This window comes from Trachypithecus francoisi, unplaced genomic scaffold, assembly GCF_009764315.1.
Source record: "Trachypithecus francoisi isolate TF-2019V2 unplaced genomic scaffold, Tfra_2.0 Lachesis_group1, whole genome shotgun sequence".
Taxonomy (NCBI): domain Eukaryota; kingdom Metazoa; phylum Chordata; class Mammalia; order Primates; family Cercopithecidae; genus Trachypithecus; species Trachypithecus francoisi.
The window spans coordinates 155,542,656-155,562,832 of NW_022681454.1; the positions used below are offsets into that span (position 1 = coordinate 155,542,656).

General features: G+C 34.4%; 1 protein-coding gene across 2 annotated transcripts in view; it reads right to left on the reverse strand.

Annotated features, from left to right (window-relative positions):
- Positions 1-20,177, reverse strand: part of FSTL5 (follistatin like 5) — an 812,556-nt gene that overhangs the window by 532,193 nt on the left and 260,186 nt on the right. For both annotated transcript variants that reach the window (XM_033215581.1, XM_033215579.1), the window contains exon 4: positions 19,589-19,837. In XM_033215581.1, coding sequence (XP_033071472.1) covers positions 19,589-19,837 — 249 coding nt within the window. The remainder of the gene's footprint in view (positions 1-19,588; positions 19,838-20,177) is intronic.

Sequence of the window (20,177 nt, forward strand, 5' to 3'; positions counted from 1 at the left end):
CCAAACAAAACAAAACAAAACAAAAACAGAACACCTAAATCACTAGTAGCATTTCTGGTAAGAATTTTGAAAGAGCATATAGAAGATTATTTTAAATAGGGTAGTCTGTGAAGATGAGACATTGAGTCCTGAGTGAAGTGAGAAGATGGACCATCTACAGACAGCACACAGGGCCTCAGGGAGGAGTGAGGTTGTTTTAGTACTGATGTAAAGGAAGATGAGCTGATTCCTATCATGCAGATTGAGCAGATAGGGGGAGTGATAAGAAAGTGATCTATCTAAGATACCGCTTTGGCCAGATCATATGAAACCTTCTAAGCTGTGATTAACAAAATGAATTTCGTTTTGGGTATTAAAATTTACTTTTGGTGTTTTGAGAAGGAGACTTAGATAATCGTATATGTCTTTTATAAATGGTATTCATATCCTTGAAATGTTTGCGTGGTTAGAAAAAAACAAGGGTAAGACTGGGTTTAGGCTGGGCGTGGTGGCTCACGCCTGTAATTCTAGCATTTTGGGAGACTGAGGCAGGCAGATTACCTGAGCTCAGGAGTTCGAGACCAGTCTTGGCAACGTGGTGAAACCCTGTCTTTACTAAAATACAAAAAATTAGCCAGGCGTAGCGGCGTGCGCCTGTAGTCCCAGCTACTCGGGAGGCTGAGGCAGGAGAATTGTTTGAACCCAGGAGGCAGAGGTTGCAGTGAGCCGAGATCGCGCCACTGCGCTCCAGGCTGGGTTACAGAGCGAGTCTCCATCTCCATAAAAATAAATAAATAAATAAATACAAAAAAGATTGGGTTTATAAAAATTAAAGCCAAACAAAGATTAGTATACATATGGAACATTTTAGATTTCATCTTTTTCTTTATTTTCTTTATCTAGATATCCTTCATTATATGTATTCTGATATTTCATTGTTCCAGGTTCCTTAACATACTTACCAACTTTATATTATAAATTATCTATAATGATACTTTGCCTAGTTTTGAATTACTTTAATGAAGACTGTACCTACCCAAAAGGCAATTTGTAAAATAAGGTCAATATGTAAATTTGTCTAATCTATCAAACAAGTATTTATTTATATTAATTCACTGAGTTGAAAATAGAGAATCTCACTGACATGATTTTAAGTAGTAATAAGACTTATCCAAACTATCTTTCTTTTTCTGCTATAGTAGTAAAGAGAGGTGTTTAGTTTTGTAAAGTACATAATGTTTTAAATTATCAGGAAAGGGCATATGCACACATTTAATAATAAAAGCAATAGGGCTAACCTTGAATAAATCAGTGATTGTACTTTTTAAAAATTCTTCATTGAATGTGTCTTGTTAAAGTGAGAATGAATGGATTAAAACATGATACTTAACCTTTTTAAAAATAATTTCCACCGGGCACGGTGGCTCACCCCTGTAATCCCAGCACTTTGGGAGGCAGAGGCGGACGGATCACGAGATGACAAAATCGAGACCACCCTGGCTAACGCGGTGAAATTCCGTCTCTACTAAAAATACAAAAAATTGGCCGGACGTGGTGACGGGTGCCTGTAGTCCCAGCTAGTCGGGAGGCTGAGGCAGGAGAATGGCGTGAACCTGGGAGGCGGAGCTTGCAGTGAGCGGAGATCGCGCCACCGCACTCCAGCCTGGGCGACAGAGCGAGACTTCGTCTCAAAATAATAATGATAATTTCTAAAATAAAAACTGTTGTGGGAATACTTAATTATTTCCTACCTTCATATCTGCTATCTTACGTTGTTAACGTACCCACCAATATTAAGATTTTCATAACTGCTTTTAGATGTTTGAATGGTAAGGTCTAATTAATCAGCTCAGTAAGTCTACTCATACTAGAGACAGTTGGAGGTAGACTATATTAAACATCTTTTCAACACTTTTGAAAAGATATTCCTTTAATAGATGCTATCCCTACAGGATGTCAAATTCTAAGCTTTAACTTTTTTTTTTCGTGTCATTCATTCTTTTTTTTTTTTAGCTAGGTTATTAAGTCCTTTATAAATCAGTCTCCATATTTTATGGGCCAACTCTTTTAGCATATTTTAAAGGACACTATCGATGTGACTGTCCCTAAGTGTTGTATTTAAATATAGTTTTCATTTCCTTCTGGCACAAAGATATACTTTAAAAATCTTCTTTCTTTAGTCCCTATCAAAAACTATTATACTTCTCTCCCATGAAAATAAAAAGAAAATAAGAAACACTTTTTTCATTTATTTCTTCAAGTTTATTGCATAAAACCACTTCTTGATTTTCTTCTCTACCTATACTCCAATTTAAATATAGTTTAATAAAATATCATTATTATAATTATATTGGAATTTTGATAAAAAGTATTTTTTTTAAAAACTATTATAGTCTTACAACATAAATTTTATGTATAAAATCCTAGACTTTGTTAAAAAATTCTTAACAAAAGTCAGACAACTCAACTATGGGAGGTCCATCAGATTTTCCCCCAAATCAGACATTCATAGGTTTTTAAATTGAGGCCCATGGAGCATTTTTTGGTATTTAGTTATAGACAGTAAGCCACTTGGAGGGATATTATATGAACTTTCCAAAGTACATTTAGTGTTTTTTTTTGTTTTGTTTTGTTTTTCTCTAAAAGCATGAGATGCCTAGATCAATTATACTGGAAAGGCAAAGATTGAATGTCTTGGCCACCCTGACTCTGTTCCTCTGGGGCCCCTATGAATTTTTCAAGTCTTTAGTTCTTGTTTCGATGATATAACTGTAGCAGAAAAAAAAACTAAACTTATAAAAGTGACAAAAACTACATTATTAGAAAAACTCAAATTTATTGAGAAAAAATTAGTAAAAAGAAAAATATCCTTGAATATCCTAAAATGCCTTAAAATAGCCATACATGGAGGAAAACTTTTTTTCTATGGACTCAAATTCTAAAACTCTAAAGAATAGTTTTTCTTAGTTTTTCTTAGAATTCTCAGATTAAATAACAGAGATTCACAAGCAAAAAAAAAAAAAAAAAACTCATGGATTCTAGCACTTACTTTTAAGCTCACAGGACTTGGCCCTTAAATATAAATCTTAGCATGAAATTGTAGGCGCAAATTATGAATGTGATGATTTTTTATCTTGAAACAGCTAAGGACTCAAGAGGATCATTTTCTTAAAATGGCTCCTAATTTCACTAAATCAACTGTTTTAGGAGTTTGTACTTAGAAATGGAACTTTCTATTATTCTCAAAATGCAACCCAATATTGATTAGTGCTAAGAACTAATATATGAATTATCCAATTCATTTATTTTTCTCAGAATAAGAAAATGTACTATTGAAATTTATTTCAAATTGTTTATGAAAGCCACATTGGTAGTGTACAATTTCCATGAAAATTCTTTATGTATTTTTTTAAGACATATTCAGCAGGAACTCAGATTATAAAAGATATTCATGTTTTTAGAAAACAAAAACAGAAAAAAATCACAATAAACCCCAAAATATGTACACATCTTTACTTAGTTAAGAAAAAATATTAAAATTAATAATGATTGGAGAATTAACACCAATATAAATGTACTTTCTTATTTAATTTGTTCTTTAATATTAAAATCATTGATTCCTCAGTCAGTCAACTATGAAGACATATCAGTGTAACATGAATGCCAGGCTTTTAAAAAAGTCATTGGTATGCTGTTATAATATTTGAGAAAATAAAACAATAATATTACTATTAAGTTTCATGTAAATCTATGTATATGTATATTTTTAAATGTATATTTATGAATTACCTAAATCTTGCCTAACATCATGAATTTATTATTACACACCTATCATATAAATGGGCAGTTGGAGACATTATGCTTTAACAAGCCTAATATCATGAATTTATCATTGTATAACTATCATATAAAAGGGCAGTTGGAAGATATGCTTTAACAAGCCTAATATATAAAAACACACTTTATACTAAAGTAAATTAGGAAAAATTATCAGTTTGCTAAATAATTTTATTTTATAGATGTTCTTTCACATTATAGCTTCTTTGAAATTTTAAAAATGATTTAATTTATATACTATTTCATAAACAATGTTGGACAATATTGTCTTTGCTTAACAATAGACTATATCTGCAAGGCACTGCATATGTTATAGTTGGTGTTTAGTTAAAAGTAACTGAACTTCTATGCTTACCTAGAGACGTTATTACCACATTGCAGATGTTCTGTGTTCAAAGAAAAGTTCCTTGAATGGCCTGTTTAAAAAATATCACTATAAAGCAGATGATGAGCCACTTTTTATTTTGGAAAATGATTATGACCAAATTTTGTGAATATGTGTTCATTTATTTATTTATTTGCTTAGAAAAAAAATTCAAGAAACAAAATACTGGTTTTATTCTGCTGATGTGAAGACTCTGGGGACTCACAAGTAGGTAAGAATAAAAAGCATAACCTTTGCACTGATGTTCAAAGCTAAGGAAACTCTGCGAATTAGACCAGTAGGGACCTAACTGAGATTGCCTGACAGAAGACCCTGACCCTTCAAAGTGCAACTAAGCAAAAGAGAGGACGAATTCATGAGAACGATTTCTTCTGACCAGTATGGGGCTTCTGATTCAGTATGTGGCTAAGCCTGGAAGCTTCTCTGGGCCCCACCTTTAAGCAGCAATGTTTTAATCTATGATTTTGACATATGAATTCTGAGTTAATGTCCAATATGTTTCAATCTGTGGTAAGTTCTCAGAATCAAAACTTCCAAACTCCCAAGTGACTATAAAAGACAGAAATTTTAGGATAGAAGAGTGGAAAAGAGACTTGAGTGCCCTGAAAAAAAGACACACCTAAGTCTCCCATGAAAATTACAAGAAACCAGTTGGAATCACATCTTCACTGATACCAGGAATAATAATCATACTTTCTTTCTTTAGTACTAGTTATTGGTGGTTAAAGTAAAGAAATTCACCAGTCTCCAGAGGTAGGAACAATGGCATCACTGGAATGACCAGAACAAGATTCAGGGCAAGTAGTTTGGTGAAAAGATATGTTTTGAAATAGCTAGAGGCTCGCTAAAATTGTTCAGTTGCTCTAATTTTTTAGAAACGAGGTTGGAAAATGGCTGCTTTTTATGCGCTTAACAGTTGAGTCTTAAATTTTTCTTAAAAAAAAAAGAAGTCAGTAGATTTGGTTATAAATGGCATCCCTGCCCATCCTCTTCAAAAAACCACTCTGCAAGGATGTACTTCTGTCAGGATTACTGCTTTTAAGTCTCAAAGACGGATGAAATGGTTCCTCTTTGGTGAGGGAGAAACTGAAGTGAGGAAGGGATTTGCCTCTGAATAACAAAGGCAAGTATTTGGAAGAAAATTTTATAAATATTTATGATGACCTGGAGTCAAATACAGCAAATATTGCTTATATGATAATGTCTAGATTTCTAGATAAGATTTGTATTTCTTTCTTCATTTATTTATTTTTTGTTGCTGTTGCTGAAATAATCAGAATTACATGGAAAGGGCATGACATACTCTTTATTTTACAAATTTATAGATATATTTAAATGGAATTTGTTTCCATGCTTGCTGCTTCCAGTAGATGTAGACACAGCAGTAACAAATTTATACGGAGGTTGGTATGCATACTTACTATGGAATTAATGAACAAAGCTGTTGCTGTGTGATACACTAGTTATTTTTGAGCTACAGAGATTGTGCCAATGTGTCGTGTAAATGTTTCCACTTGTTAAAATCTTTAAAGGCCAAAACATGTGCTATGCTACTCAGGCATATTTTTCCCTAGGATTTTAAAGTAATTTTGACATAAATTTAATTAAATCCCCAAATCCCACTCTAATGTTTTACAGACTGTCATCACAGCTAAATGCCATAGTTATTATTCTGAATATGGAAAACACCCTCTATACAAACTTACATGCTCTTTTATGTTTCACTAAAAGTGCAATTGATATGGGTCTATATGCCTTTTTCAAGTAAAAGTTAAACAAGAATCGGTTCTATGGCCTTATACAGGGAATTAACACACAGGATTTTATTTTGAAAATATGTAAATGTGAGGATATGCAAAAGACATTATGGGTTTTCATGGGGCATAAAAACTCCACCTCAAGGCTACAGCTGTATGGTTAATATTCTGCCTTTGGGACTAGATAAATGCACAATGACCAGACAGATACAATGCAAATGAGAAGTTCCAGAAGTTTTTCTCCTTATAATATTCACTGTAGTCAAAATCTGCTATTCACCAGACATGGTTTTCTAAATTTTTTAATGTATGTATAAACTTCTGTATACACGGGTGCTGATACTATCACTTACTATATGAAAGACAGGGTCAATGAACAGCATCTTTCTAGGTTTTCAGAGTAAACTTAGTAAGGTTGATGATGAGGACTTTTTAAGGCAGACTGCCTACTTATTAAAACAATATGCAGTATCTTTCAAAGCTGCAGGAGGTTAACGTGCATGACAAAAGGTGTAGTTAATTCTCCACACATTCTTTTTGAGTTCTAACATCCCTGCTGTTGTTTTCTTAAGTACCTCATTTGCTGCTATATGTATGGTTCTCATGGATCTCTGCTCCATCTTTTAACATCTCATACTTAGTAATAATAAACTGGTGAAAGAAAAAATTGGATGTCCATGAATAATGACTGGATATAACATGGCACATATATACTATGGGGAACAAGTTTCATTTACAAAAGGCAGATAGGTTTGTTTTGACATAGAATGATTTCAATGTCCCTGAATATCAGGGACCGATGTTAATCTAACCTAAAAGAATGAGAGTCTCCTGCAATGGAAAAAAATATATATCATTGGCCATGAATTGATTTATCTCACCACTCACCTCTACCAATTTGGGAAAACTAAGACCGTGTTCTATTTCTATCTTTGCAGAGAATAGATCTGCCACCTGATTAGTTCCAATACATGATTATCAGTGAATAATTTAAAAAATCTATATTTGTTCATACATATCTGTCCATGATACACATATGAACATATTTTATCCTTCTAGATATATTACATGAATTACTACCTAAAATCTTTTTGACAAGCATGTAGCACTTTGAGCATTTATAAAATAATCAATTTATAAAATTAAGATATAATATTATTTCTTTCAATTAATTATAATAATGCTCAATTAAATTAATTCAATGTTCATCTATGTTTCTCAATTTTTAAAATAGCAGTTTCTTTTATTTTAGGAAAAAATTTATTAAAAATATAAAGTAAATGCCAACGACCCTGCAAATATCACATTGACTAAGTCAATCTGTATTCCATGATTAGAAGCCTCATAGATTAAAACATACACAAAATTAAAATACGTGTAACTTAGAAAAATTAAATTGAAAATGTTTTAGCTGCCCAAAACTTTATACACTTTGTTTGTCTCAAAGCAGTTTCATTTGCCAAAGTTTAACCACAGCATAATGGCTAGTCTCAATAATGTTTACTTATAGCTTGCCTACGGAATTAGTAATAAAGTGATACAGTATTAGATATGTTTCAAGGTAACTGTTCATCCATACCATGTTTTGAAGAGTTGTCAATCTCCTTTTTTGTCATAAATAAACAAATTTTGTATAATTTGTCCTATGCCTACTTTAGTGACCGCTCATTGACCGGAAATGGAAAACTCATTGACATTCAACAGTACGTCTATATGCTTTCCAAATACCCAGGAAAGGTGTGTCCTGGTTTACCAGCCTAAGTAGAATCCATTACTAATGGTTTAACTAAGAGGTGCAGATGTAAATTGAATGCCAGCATTAAGAAGTTATCTCAAAAATATGTCATAAAATTTCCAGGATGTAGAGTTGGCTGGGGAGTTCATTTTGGTCCATACACAAGCTGAGGCTGAAGATCCCCATCAGGAGCTCTCTGGATACTAGAGTCTCTACAATAAAGCAGACATAACACAATAATACTGCCCCTATGAGAATGAAAAATAGGGCTTTGGATCCTTTCTTTAATTCGATTTTCTTCCTAGAAAAATAAAACTCCTGGTTAAAATGAATTCTTCAATTACTCAGTGCATTAATCTAAGCAGCTAACTCTATTTGGAGACAAGAATACCACCATGGAAGTCCATTGTCACTTTAAATTTGTGAACAGCAATATCATACTCGCTCAGCACTGCTAGAATTCCTACACTACACCAGCAGTCTTTTTTTCTTCTCTGTTATCTCATAGTTTTTTCTCTCCTAAAATTTCCCAAACCTTCTCTGTTACTTGCAACTGATGCTTCATTTCTTATTTCTTTGAGAAAAATATAAGCAATCTGATAAGAATAACACATATTTATACCACGAAATATACTCAGCTACCTGCATCCAATCTTGTTTTTCTTTTTTTTACTGTTCAATGAAGGAATAAGCCATGCTCTCATCTAAAGCTAAATTCTGCCACTTATGTATTGGGTCTCATCCTCTCTACCACATCCAGAGGCTCTACTCCTGCAATTGCCCTGTTCCTCTTGCTGGATAATTTTTCCTTCTATGTTTCCTTATTCCCATCCACCTCTCCCTCCTGACAATTACACACATATATTGAATACTGAATACTGAACATTGAATATATGTGTGTAGTTATCAGGAGGAAGAGGTGGATGGGAATACTTTTTTTAGAATAAAAATTTTCTAATGATCTTGGTATCTCATTTCCTCAGCTCTTATTTTCTGTTTTACCAAAAGTTAACCATGGCCTTAAAGTTTCCAAATCAATGCTCATTTCTCAAATCCTCATCATACGTGATTTCAGCAGCAATTAATTCAGCCCAATCTTCTGTTCTCCTTAAGACTTTTTTCCCTGCCTTGGTTCTTCTATTGCAACACTGGTAGCTATGCATCTGTCTCCTGTGCTTGCTTCTGCTTTTCTTCATGACATCCAAAGATTGAGGTGCACCAGAGTTCCATCCTCAACTCTTCATTCTTCTCAATCTGCACTATTTAGTTCCATCCTCAACTCTTCATTCTTCTCAATCTGCACTATTTCTTTACTTCATCCTAACTATACAGTCCCTTGGCATTTTCTCTTTATTGTCATACTTACAGCTCCTAAATATATGCCTTCCTGATCCAAACTGTATTGATTTCTACACAAATATCCAACTGCACAAATGACATTTTCTTTCGCTTGTCTAAAAGACTAATCTGAAATCACCATATACCTGTATATATACTCTCCCTGCATACATTAACAAGGAGATTCCAGTGTTTTGCATTTCAGTAAATAGCTCCCCAATCTTCTGTTTGCTTGGCTGTTTCTTTAATTACCATGAACTCCATACTCAATCTGTGGCAAATTAGGTCAGATGGTCTGAAAACATTTTATCAGTGGCACTTCCATCATCTTAAATGAAATTATCATCATCTCTATATCTCTTTTGGACAATCACAAAAAGGCCCAAATCGACCTTCCCTCTTCCAGCTTGCTTCTTCATACTAATGAATTCTAATATAATCTAAACATAGAAATAATTTATGTCCAGCTTTGGCAAATTTTTTCCACTTAACCGGACTACAAGGAAAACACTTTATTTAATTTTTCTATAAATGTGCCACAATTCTTAATGTATTATTCTGAACTCAAATATAAATTATGAATCGACTGCCACATTTTGATATTTTTCCTGATCTGTCCCTTGATAGCAACCAAGTTGTTATCCTCATCCTTTAAACGTTACTTACAGATGTATTTCCACACTTTTGCCTGTGAACTCCAAATCACAGTAATTGGAAAAGAAGCTTTGGAAATAAGTATCAGCTGTTTGAATCAACCATGATATCACTTTGTATTTTACATCTCTATATAAAATTACTATGGATTTTTGAAAGTCATTATTGATTTATGTTAGAAATAAGCAAAGTGAAAATTTCCATTCAGTATCTCCACCCTTAACACAAAGTTTTATGCCAGAACTATCTGTTAATAGTCTTTTCTCTATAAATTGTTCTATACGTGTAAAATTGTGAGGAGATTTGGAGCCAAACATCTTATTCAGGGTACATATTCAAATTATAACCTAATTATGGTTCAATATTGTTTCTACATATTGAAGACTTTATTTCATCTTGGTCTGGAGAGTACATCTACTCAAGAACTTTGGCAATCATTTATGTTTTGGCAAATCATTTGCTCATCACCATAGCTCTTTAGCTATGGTGATGAGCAAAAAGCATTGAAAAAAATGTGATTACAATGCATGTTCAGGGGGGCTTTTGGAAAGATATTGTACTAACTACTAGAAATTCACATATTGACTAAAGGCACTTAAAGAAACAAGTTCTTAAAGTGATTGTCACATAAAGAAAGACATGACATGTGGAGCTTCTGCTGGAACACATAGCAGTCAATATATGAATGCTTTATCTCAACCAGAGGGCCGATAAATAATTTCTAGCAAGATGATATGATGTCTTAAACTAAAACAACTAGCATATTACTGCATTAAATTAAATTTTTAAAAATTGATTTGAAGACGGTTTTTTTTTTTTTTTTTTGAGATGGAGTCTCGCTCTGTTGCCCGGGCTGGAGTGCAGTGGTCGGATCTCAGCTCACTGCAAGCTCCGCCTCCCGGGTTTACGCCATTCTCCTGCCTCAGCCTCCCGAGTAGCTGGGACTACAGGCGCCCGCCACCTCGCCCGGCTAGTTTTTTGTATTTTTTAGTAGAGATGGGGGTTCACCGTGTTAGCCAGGATGGTCTCGATCTCCTGACCTCGTGATTCGCCCGTCTCGGCCTCCCAAAGTGCTGGGATTACAGGCTTGAGCCACCGCGCCCGGCCCTGAAGACGGTTTTTTAAACTTTGCTTAACCTGTATGAAAAGAGCAATATTGTTAATTATTCATGCTTTTTTCATCATTCTGGAAAGTGCAGAACTTTTTTTTTTAATGTAATTCCATCCAAACACTTTTTTCACATAACTATCTGGATGATAAGATACAAAGCTTTTCACTTTTCTAATTTGGTTTTAAAATTTTTATCAATAAGTTTTCTTATGCTCTCTGAAATATCTGTGGGTGCTCTTCAGAAAGAATTTCAGAAGTGAAATATCAATCAGACTAATAGAGAACACTTTTCAACTGTATTTTCTAGAACATTTTATCCTCAATTACATATTCTGAATGTAATCAATGAAAAGTTTTTTTATCACTGTGTTTTTGCACAGAAATATAGAAGAAACATCAATTAGATTGAAAAAATTATAAAAGGCATTCTTTGCTTTTCAATATTTTGTAAGTTACAGAAATATGCATTCAGCATTTGACAAGAGGATATTGAGAAAATGAATATGATAAGTGAAATGTCTATGGGAAGTGATATGGTTTGATTGTGTCCCCATCCAAATCTCAACTTGAATTGTGTCTCCCAGAATTCCCACATGTTTTTGGAGGGACCCAGAGGGAAGTAAGTGAATCACGGGGGCCAGTCTTTCCTGTGCTATTCTCATGATAGTGAATAAGTCTCACAAGATCTGATGGGTTTATTAGGGGGTTGTGCTTTTGCTTCTTCCTCATTCTTCTCTTGCCACCATCATGTAAGAAGTGCCTTTCACCTCCTGCCATGAATCTGAGGCCTCCCCATCCATGTGGAACTGTTAAGTCTAATTAACCTCTTTTTCTTCCCAGTCTCGGGTATGTCTTCATTAAAGTGTGAAAATGAGCTAATATGGTAAATTGGTACCAGTTGAGTAGTGCATGGCTGAAAAGCTACCTGAAAATGTGGAAATGACTTTGAAACTGGGTAACAGGCAGAGGTTGGAACAGTTTGGAGGGTTCAGAAGAAGACAGGAAAATGTGGGAAAGTTTGGAACCTCCTAGAGACTTCTGAATGGCTTTGACAAAAATGCTGATAATGATATGAACAGTAAGATCCAGACTGAGGTGGTCTCAGATGGAGATGAGAAAATTCTTGGGAGTTGGAGCAAAGGTGACTCTTTTTATGTTTTAGCAAAGAGACTGGTGGCACTATGCCCCTGCCCCAGAGATTTGCAGAACTCTGAACTTGAAAGAGATGATTTAGGGTATCTGGTGGAAAAAATTTCTAAGCAGCAAAGCATTCAAGAGCTGACTTAGGTGCCATTAAAAGCATTCCATTTTAAAAGGGAAACAGAGCATAAAAGTTCAGAAAATTTTCAGCCTGACAATGCAGTAGAAAAGTAAAACGCATTTTTGAGGAGAAATTCAAGCCAGCTACAGAAATTAGCATAAGTAGCAAGCAGCCTAATGTTAAACTCCAAGACCATGGGGAAAATGTCTCCGGGCCATGACAGAGACCTTCATGGCAGCCTCTTCCATCACAGGCCTGTAGGCTCAGGAAGAAAAAGTGGTTTGGTGGGCTGGGTCCAGGGTCACTGTGTTGTGTGCAGCCTACGGACATGGTGCCCTGAGTCCCAGTCACTCCAGCCATGGCTGAAAGGGGCCAAGATACAGCTTGGACTGTGACTTCAGAGGGTAGAAGCCTCAAGTCCTGGCAGCTTCCATGTGGTATTGAGCCTGTGTGTGCACAGAAGTCAAGAATTGAGGTTTGGGAACCTCCGTCTAGATTTCAGAAGATGTATGGAAACGCCTGGATGCCCAAACAAAAGTTTGCTGCAGGGGCAGAGCCCTCATGGAGAACTTCTGCTAGTGCAGTGTGGAAGAAAAATGTGGGGTCAGAGCCCCGACACAGAGTCCCTACTGGAGCACCACCTAGTGGAGCTGTGAGAAGAGGGCCACTGTCTTCCAGACCCTCGGATGGTAGATCCACTGACAGCTTGCACTGTGCACCTAGAAAAGCCACAGATACTCAATGCCAGCCATGAAAGCAGCCAGGAGGGAGTCCGTACCTTGTAAAATCACAGTGGGAGAGCTACCCAAGACCATGGGAACCTGCCTGGATGTGAGACCTGGAGTCAAAGAAGATCATTTTGGATATTTAAAATTTGTCTGCCCTGCTGGATTTTGGACTTGCTAGGGCCCTGTAACCCCTTGGTTTTGGCCAATTTCTCCCACTTGAAATGACTATATTTACCCCAATACCTGTACCCCCATTGTATCTAGGAAGGAACTAGCTTTCATTTGATTTCACAGGCTCATAGGTGGAAGGGATTTGCCTTGTTTCAGATGAGACTTTGGACTGTGGACTTTTGGGTTAATGCCGAAATTAGTTAAGACTTGGGGGGACTGTTGGGACGGCATGGTTCATTTTGAAATGTGAGAACATGAGATTTGGAGGGACCGGGGTGGAATGTTATGGTTTAGCTGTGTCCCCACCCAAATCGCAACTTGAATTGTATCTCCCAGAATTCCACGTGCTATGAGAGAGACAAAGTAGAAGAAAAACTATTTGAACTGACAAAATATTCTTGATTTTTTCTGTCACTTTTGACTATTGTGCCCATGACTAGTAGTGGAATATCCATACTTCCATAAAAAAACACAAAATAAAATAGTAAGCTCAAACACATATTTCACATCTTGAAACTAAGAAAAAAGAAACAGCATGAAAATGTATAAAAACAGGATAAGACTATCTAAGTATTTGAATGTTAAAGTTAATTCTTATATATACATTACAGGGGAAAATTTGACAGAAATTAAATGCTGTAACAAACCCACTGCATAATCACTAAAATTTTTTTGGGGGGGAAATGTAGTGGAGTGGTAAAATAATATTAAGTTATAGATCTGATAGATATTCTATTTGTCATAAAAGATAAACAAAATTAACCTGCAATAAATCATCGGTAAGAAAGATGACAAGGAGTTAAAGTTTTACAAATGTCACTCACTAACAAATATATTTCCAAACTCACTGTAGTTATTTTTTCTTTAAATATAATTATCTAAAATCAGAAAATTGACCACCACCAATTAGCCTATTATAATCTTGTAAACTCATTTCTATGTTAATTTGACCAGATATAAGACTATAATCCAATATAAACTCAAAAGAAAATATGTATGACTTCACAGACTCAAGTATGAAAATTTATTATAATCAAATGTGTCATTTGCTAAAGTTCTAGTCTTAAACCCAATAATAATTTCTTATTATTGTGTTCCTCTGTTGGTCAATAACTACATTAAATGCATGATTTAATCTTCACCAATACCATAGATGGTAGGTTGCTTCTAAATGATGTCAAGTGTTCATATAGAAATCACTATTAAAAGTAAAATGTATTAAGAAACATAGGCAAGTGAGATGTTACAATATTGTAGCCTTAGGCAGACACACTTGGAACAAACATGCACTAAATGGGAAGCCTCTGCCCTTGGTTCCTGTCCCAGTTCAGGTTAACTTACTGTGAGAATGTTGACAGGCCATTTTTAAAACTGTAAGTTTGTTGCCTTCACTATAGTATATTGGCTTGTTAAAATGATTAATTAATAATTTAACATTTGTGAAAGTGTTTTGAAATAAATAATACTCAATTTGTTATTATTATCACTACTCCTGCTGGCATTCTTTGTATCTCTTCCCCCCATAATCCCCCTCACCCTTTCCCTACCTGTCTCTCTTCTTTTCTTTTCCATTTGTCTCCCTTTCTCCCACCTTCCCACTCTCTGGTAACATTTGTTGAATAGTCCTAATGTCTAATATCCCAAAATCCCAAAATGATTGATGAGTCTGCCTAAGTATTAATCACCTCTTTTAGATTATTTTATTATACATATATAAAACATTTATCATATATCTACTATGTATTTATAAATGGCAGGTAAATATATCATATATGTAAGGTTTCACATTACCAAGTTAAAAAATGTTAACATAGATGTGCCAAACATAAAAGATTAATAAAATTGGTTTTGATGTTGTGGGTACTAAGTGAATTCAGAGGAACTGTCAACACTGTGTGCCAGTATTCTGGCCTCAAAAAAGTTTATCTACATTTCTTATTGTCTGAATTATGTATTTCATCATCAACCTGCAGTTTCAGTTGGCTAATACTGACTACAAAAACAAAAACAAAACAGAACAAACAAACAAAAATCTGGATATCATTTTTCAGTGTATATAGATTTATTCAGGCTGCTATTTTTGTTTAAATGGTATAAAAGGCTGTAATAACATAAAACAGAAGCTTCACAAAGGTGCCCTTACTAAAAAAAAAAAAATACATGTGGATTAGCACATGACATTTACTAATATATTTTAAAATACATCTAGCAGCCAGTTTTTTAGCCTAAAATCTACAAATTCCTTCTTTTAAAAAAAGAAGAAAATTAAAAATCAGGTAAATTAACTAATTTAAATATGTAATACAAAAGTCTGTTCAGATTATGTCTCAAAAATGGAAACAATGTCAGATCTCATGCTAATCGTGCACAGATAGCTGTGACAACCATATTTCTCAAGTTGTTATTGTTTGCGATGCACATTTAAGTGCACAGAACATTTGCCTTTATGGCAGTTTTATTCTCAGCACAGTAAATAGCAGAAGGGTTTCTGTTCAATTGACTCTCATAAAAGGTTTAAATCCCTGTTCATTCTGGCATAGGTTATATCTTGAGTTTCTTACTCCAGTTTACATCTGTACTCAGAGTAGTATAGATGTTTTGTATGAGGGAATGACCAGATGCCAGGGTGAGAAGAAATTGTGCTTGCTTTAAGGGATGTTGTGAATTGCTGCAGTTAGAAAGCCCTTTGTGAGGGAAATGACTTTAAGGCAGAACTGTCTCATCACAAAAATGAACAGCTAGGCATTTTATAAAAATAGAATGTTTTATGTTACGTTGAGCATCATCACAAAGCATCTGATGCCAATAAACAAATACTACAATATTCTATATCCGATTATAGCCAGCTATTTCATGATCAAATAAATGTGAATAGGAATAAATTAGAAAAATATTATATTCATAGGTATATTGTTTATTTTATCTATAGTTCTACAAATCATAAATCACTAAAAAGTTCTTGGTAAATTTACGTGTATATTTAAAAGTCAATAGTAATAAAAAATGTTGAGATTACCACAGAGGCATTTCAATATGTAACTCAAGTAATAGAAAGACGATATACAGGTATAGGTATACATAAAAATATTTTATATAGAAATGTAGATGTTTTAACATGGATTTTAACTTTAAAACAATACATCAATACACCCAATTCTACAAATATGAATTATTTTAATAATTTTTTTTTTCTTTTGAGACCCAGGCTGGAGTGCAGTGGCATGATCTCCGCTCACTGCAATTGTAACCTCCGCCTCCCAGGTTCAACCAGTTCTCTGCCTCAGCCTCAAAGTAGCTGGGATTACAGGCGCCTGCCACCACGCCCAGCAATTTTTTTGTATTTTTTTAGTAGAGACGGGGTTTCACCAAGTTGGCCAAGCTGGTCTTGAACTCCTGACCTCGTGATGCACCCACCTCAACCTCCCAAAGTAGTGGGATTTCAGGTGTGAGCCACTGTACCCGGCCTTAATAAGTTTAAACATAAATGTCAAATATAAATCTGATATAAACAAACAGGACTTACCTTAAAGTGCAAATCAGTAAGGAATAATGCAAATCTTGCTTTCTTTAAAAACTTTTATGTATCTTCCAGTATTTTTCCAGGAATTTTTAATTAAAATTTTCTTCGTGAGATGCATTTGTCAGAAATAATACAGACATATCCCATGTATCTTTACCCAGCTTCTCTTAAAGGTAATATTTTGTATTATTAGAGTACAATATCCTAACCAGGATATTGACTTTACCACTATCCCTAGGTCTTACTAAGACTTCCTGTTTTATTTCCACCATTTGCATATATATTTAGTTCTACTTAATTTTACCACATATGTAGGTCTCTGTATTCATCAAGATAGTCAAGAAGATACAGAAGAGTAAAGATCTGCTACTAATTTTTTAAATAAATTTTAAAGTACCAAAAATCTTTTACAGCAGGGGGTTAGCAAACTTTTTCTGAAAAGATCCACATAAGAAGACATTTGGCATTCAGAGGTCGTAAGATCTCTATTGCAACGACTCAACTCTCCTTTCCCAATGGGTGTAGCTGTGTTTCAATAAAACTTTACAGAAAAATACAGATTGTGAACTGGATTTGGCCAACAGTTTTTTAACATTCTAAGGTTTTCACAATCACCTTTTAAAAATCTAAAAGTAGCAAATATATTTTCTGGTTTTCTTAAATTTACCTTTTCATTTTTTTCTTTAAAAAATATCTAAATGAATATTCAGTTTTGCAGTTCTTTAACCTAATATTTTGATTTGTGTCTTCCACTGGGCCACTAGAGCAAGCAATATAACTTGCTGAAACTCCACAAAAAATATAATTCACAATTATAAGATTAATTTTAGCTATCAAATTAATATCAGGCCTCAGCTTTACAGAATCTTCTTTTACAATCAAACCTTGGCCCAATGCACACTAATAAGACAGGCAATTTATTGTTTTGGTTTATATTATTTACTGCCTTCTGATGAAATAAAGTCATTTTATGAGTTAGTTGTATATTAGGCAAAACACCAAGTTAAGTATCTAAGTGAAAAAAAGACCCATAATTTCTGAGACCTGGAAAATATGAAAACCCTTGGTAAATAACCCAGACAGTATAAATGAAATTTTAATACTACACATGATGAGAAAGTATTTTTAAGTAACAATAGATCTAATAAATATGTTTAGTATAAGATTGAAGTTCTTCAAACCATTACTTTATGTTTACTTTATAATAAAATCAATCTATTGTTCATCTATCCTATCCTGACATTAAATGGTATTATGCCTAAGCATACAGCTACAAAACAGAACATTAAATACACCAAACTATTTTTCCCACATGATATTTATATATGTTTATTTACTTGTTTTTTTGAGACAGAGTCTCTCTCTGTTGCTTAGGCTGAAGTGCAGTGGCACAATCTCGGCTCACTGAAAACTCCACCTCCTGGGTTCAAGAGATTCTCCTACCTCAGCCTCCCGAGTAGCTGGGATTACAGGCACCCACAATCATTCCCAGCTAATTTTTGTATTTTTGTAGAGACAGGGTTTTATCATATTGGCCAGGCTCGTTATGAACTCCTGACCTCAGGTGATCTGCCCACCTCCACCTCTGAAAGTGCTGGGATTACAGGCATGAGCCACTGTGCTGGGCCCCCACATGATATTTAATATTATGTGTTTCCATATGGATGTCAGGTGAACAAACGTTCAATTTGAGAATATGATGCTAAGTTAAAATATTTGAATAGTTACATATTATATATTATGCACATAATTTCATAGTGCCAGGTATCAGTGCAATAGTATAATTTCCACTGTACCATCTTGTGTCAAAATGACAGAAAAAAAATTCTCTAATATTTTACAAACATTAAGTATTTGTAAAATAGATTTGATAGAAAAGGGAATTGAACTAAACTTGAAATCTAAGTATCTGTTATCCTTTTGATAAAAGAAGGGAATTTACTGTCATAAAATTCTCTGCATATATATATAAGAGGCACACAGTACACTACGGTAAGTAAATTATCCTAGTTTTACTTCAAATGTGTTAAAGGATTTCTAGCAGCAACAATAACAGAGCATTGCATCTTGCATCATCTGAAAAGCTCTGCATGTCATTTTTAAATCACGCCGGAAATAATATTGTGTTAGAGTAAGTTTGAAAAAGGATAATTTTTAATTATTCAATTTACCTTAATAGGTGGATGAGTGGAGTATAATAAAATTATTTTTCAGCCATACATTTAAGCTAGGAATAAAAATATTAAACAAGTTTTTAAGTATAAATACATTTCAGAAATATTCTGAGAAACTGGAACTTGGCACTGAACAAAGATTAGAAATCAGATTCGTTATTGATGGAAGTTCTACACATTTAACTCTAGAATTTCAGACTGAGTCATGACTATAAATGAGAAAATACTTCCAACAGCATGAACAAGAAAACAACAAATAAATGTATAAAAATTGAATAATGTTTAAGACTGTTCAATGATTTATTTATATGGCATGTAAAAATAATGTATTGAATTACAAATTCAGTACTTTTCTATAAACCAATTGATTTTCAAATGCATGAAAGTGAATACCAGTACTTTAAAATTTTTAAACCATGGTTATCTCTGATTTACTAGTGAGATTTAGCATGAGTTCTTCTAGTTATTTCAGTGGGCATCTACTGGTTCCATATAATTTGAATTACGTGGTGCAAACTGAAACCATCATTTTTAATCAGGAAGGAATGAAATGTTATCACAGCATGGCTTGGCACTCACTAGTCCCTCAATTCCACTCCAAGTGCTTTTTACTGGTTGAATTTGGCCTGTAGACTGAATTGGCCACCCTGTGTCCCTAAGATAATTCATGATTGGGAAGCCATATGGTGCAATGCTGAAATCTATATTAAATTTTGAGTCATATTTTGGCCAGCTTTATTCTTATAACTGAATATCAGAACTGTTTCCATGTAAATTTCCACACACTGCTACTTAGTGGAGCACTTAGGCTATTTTGTTTTTCTTTTCCTTTTTAGACCCTTGCTGATATACAATTGCTAGCGTTTAATCTTAAAGGCACTAGTTGAGAAAGAAAAGAAATAGAGTGCGGTGACACTTAAGCTTCACCCTGCATTTACCTTTAAAGAAGCAGTCTTCATTGTGAACAATGGTAATCTTTTCTTTTTTCAGGCAAGCAGCTCTGTGCACTTCACAGTGGTTTTCATAGAATTCTCCATCAGATCCACACACAGGTTTGTAGTGCCTTTTGCAAAGGTCCATGCAGGCACATTCTGCTTGCCCGGTCTCTCTGCCGATAACACAGTGTCTTCCCAAACCACAGTACTTATTTTCACAAGATCCAAAAGGGCCATCCTGAATCATAAATCCTGAAGAATTAAAAAAAAATTGAAAAACTTTTGGTTCATTTGTCCAAATAATATATGCATTTCAGAGTATCAAATGGAAAACAAGTGTTCTAAGAAAAGCATAGTATCATGTATTCAGGGCTCAATTTTCAGTGGTGGAGATGCTTACATAAATAACTGCACACGAACTTTCTCAAAATGCTTTCAGCATTCTTCCCTTCTTCCTCTCCTCTCCTTGAGCTCTCTTCTCCCTCACCAGAGGAGTGTAGTGCTTAGTGACAAGGTCTGTAAAGCTAAACTGCCTGAGACCAAATCCTGGCTTGACCGTTTACTAGTTTTATGTTTTGGATAAATTCCTTCC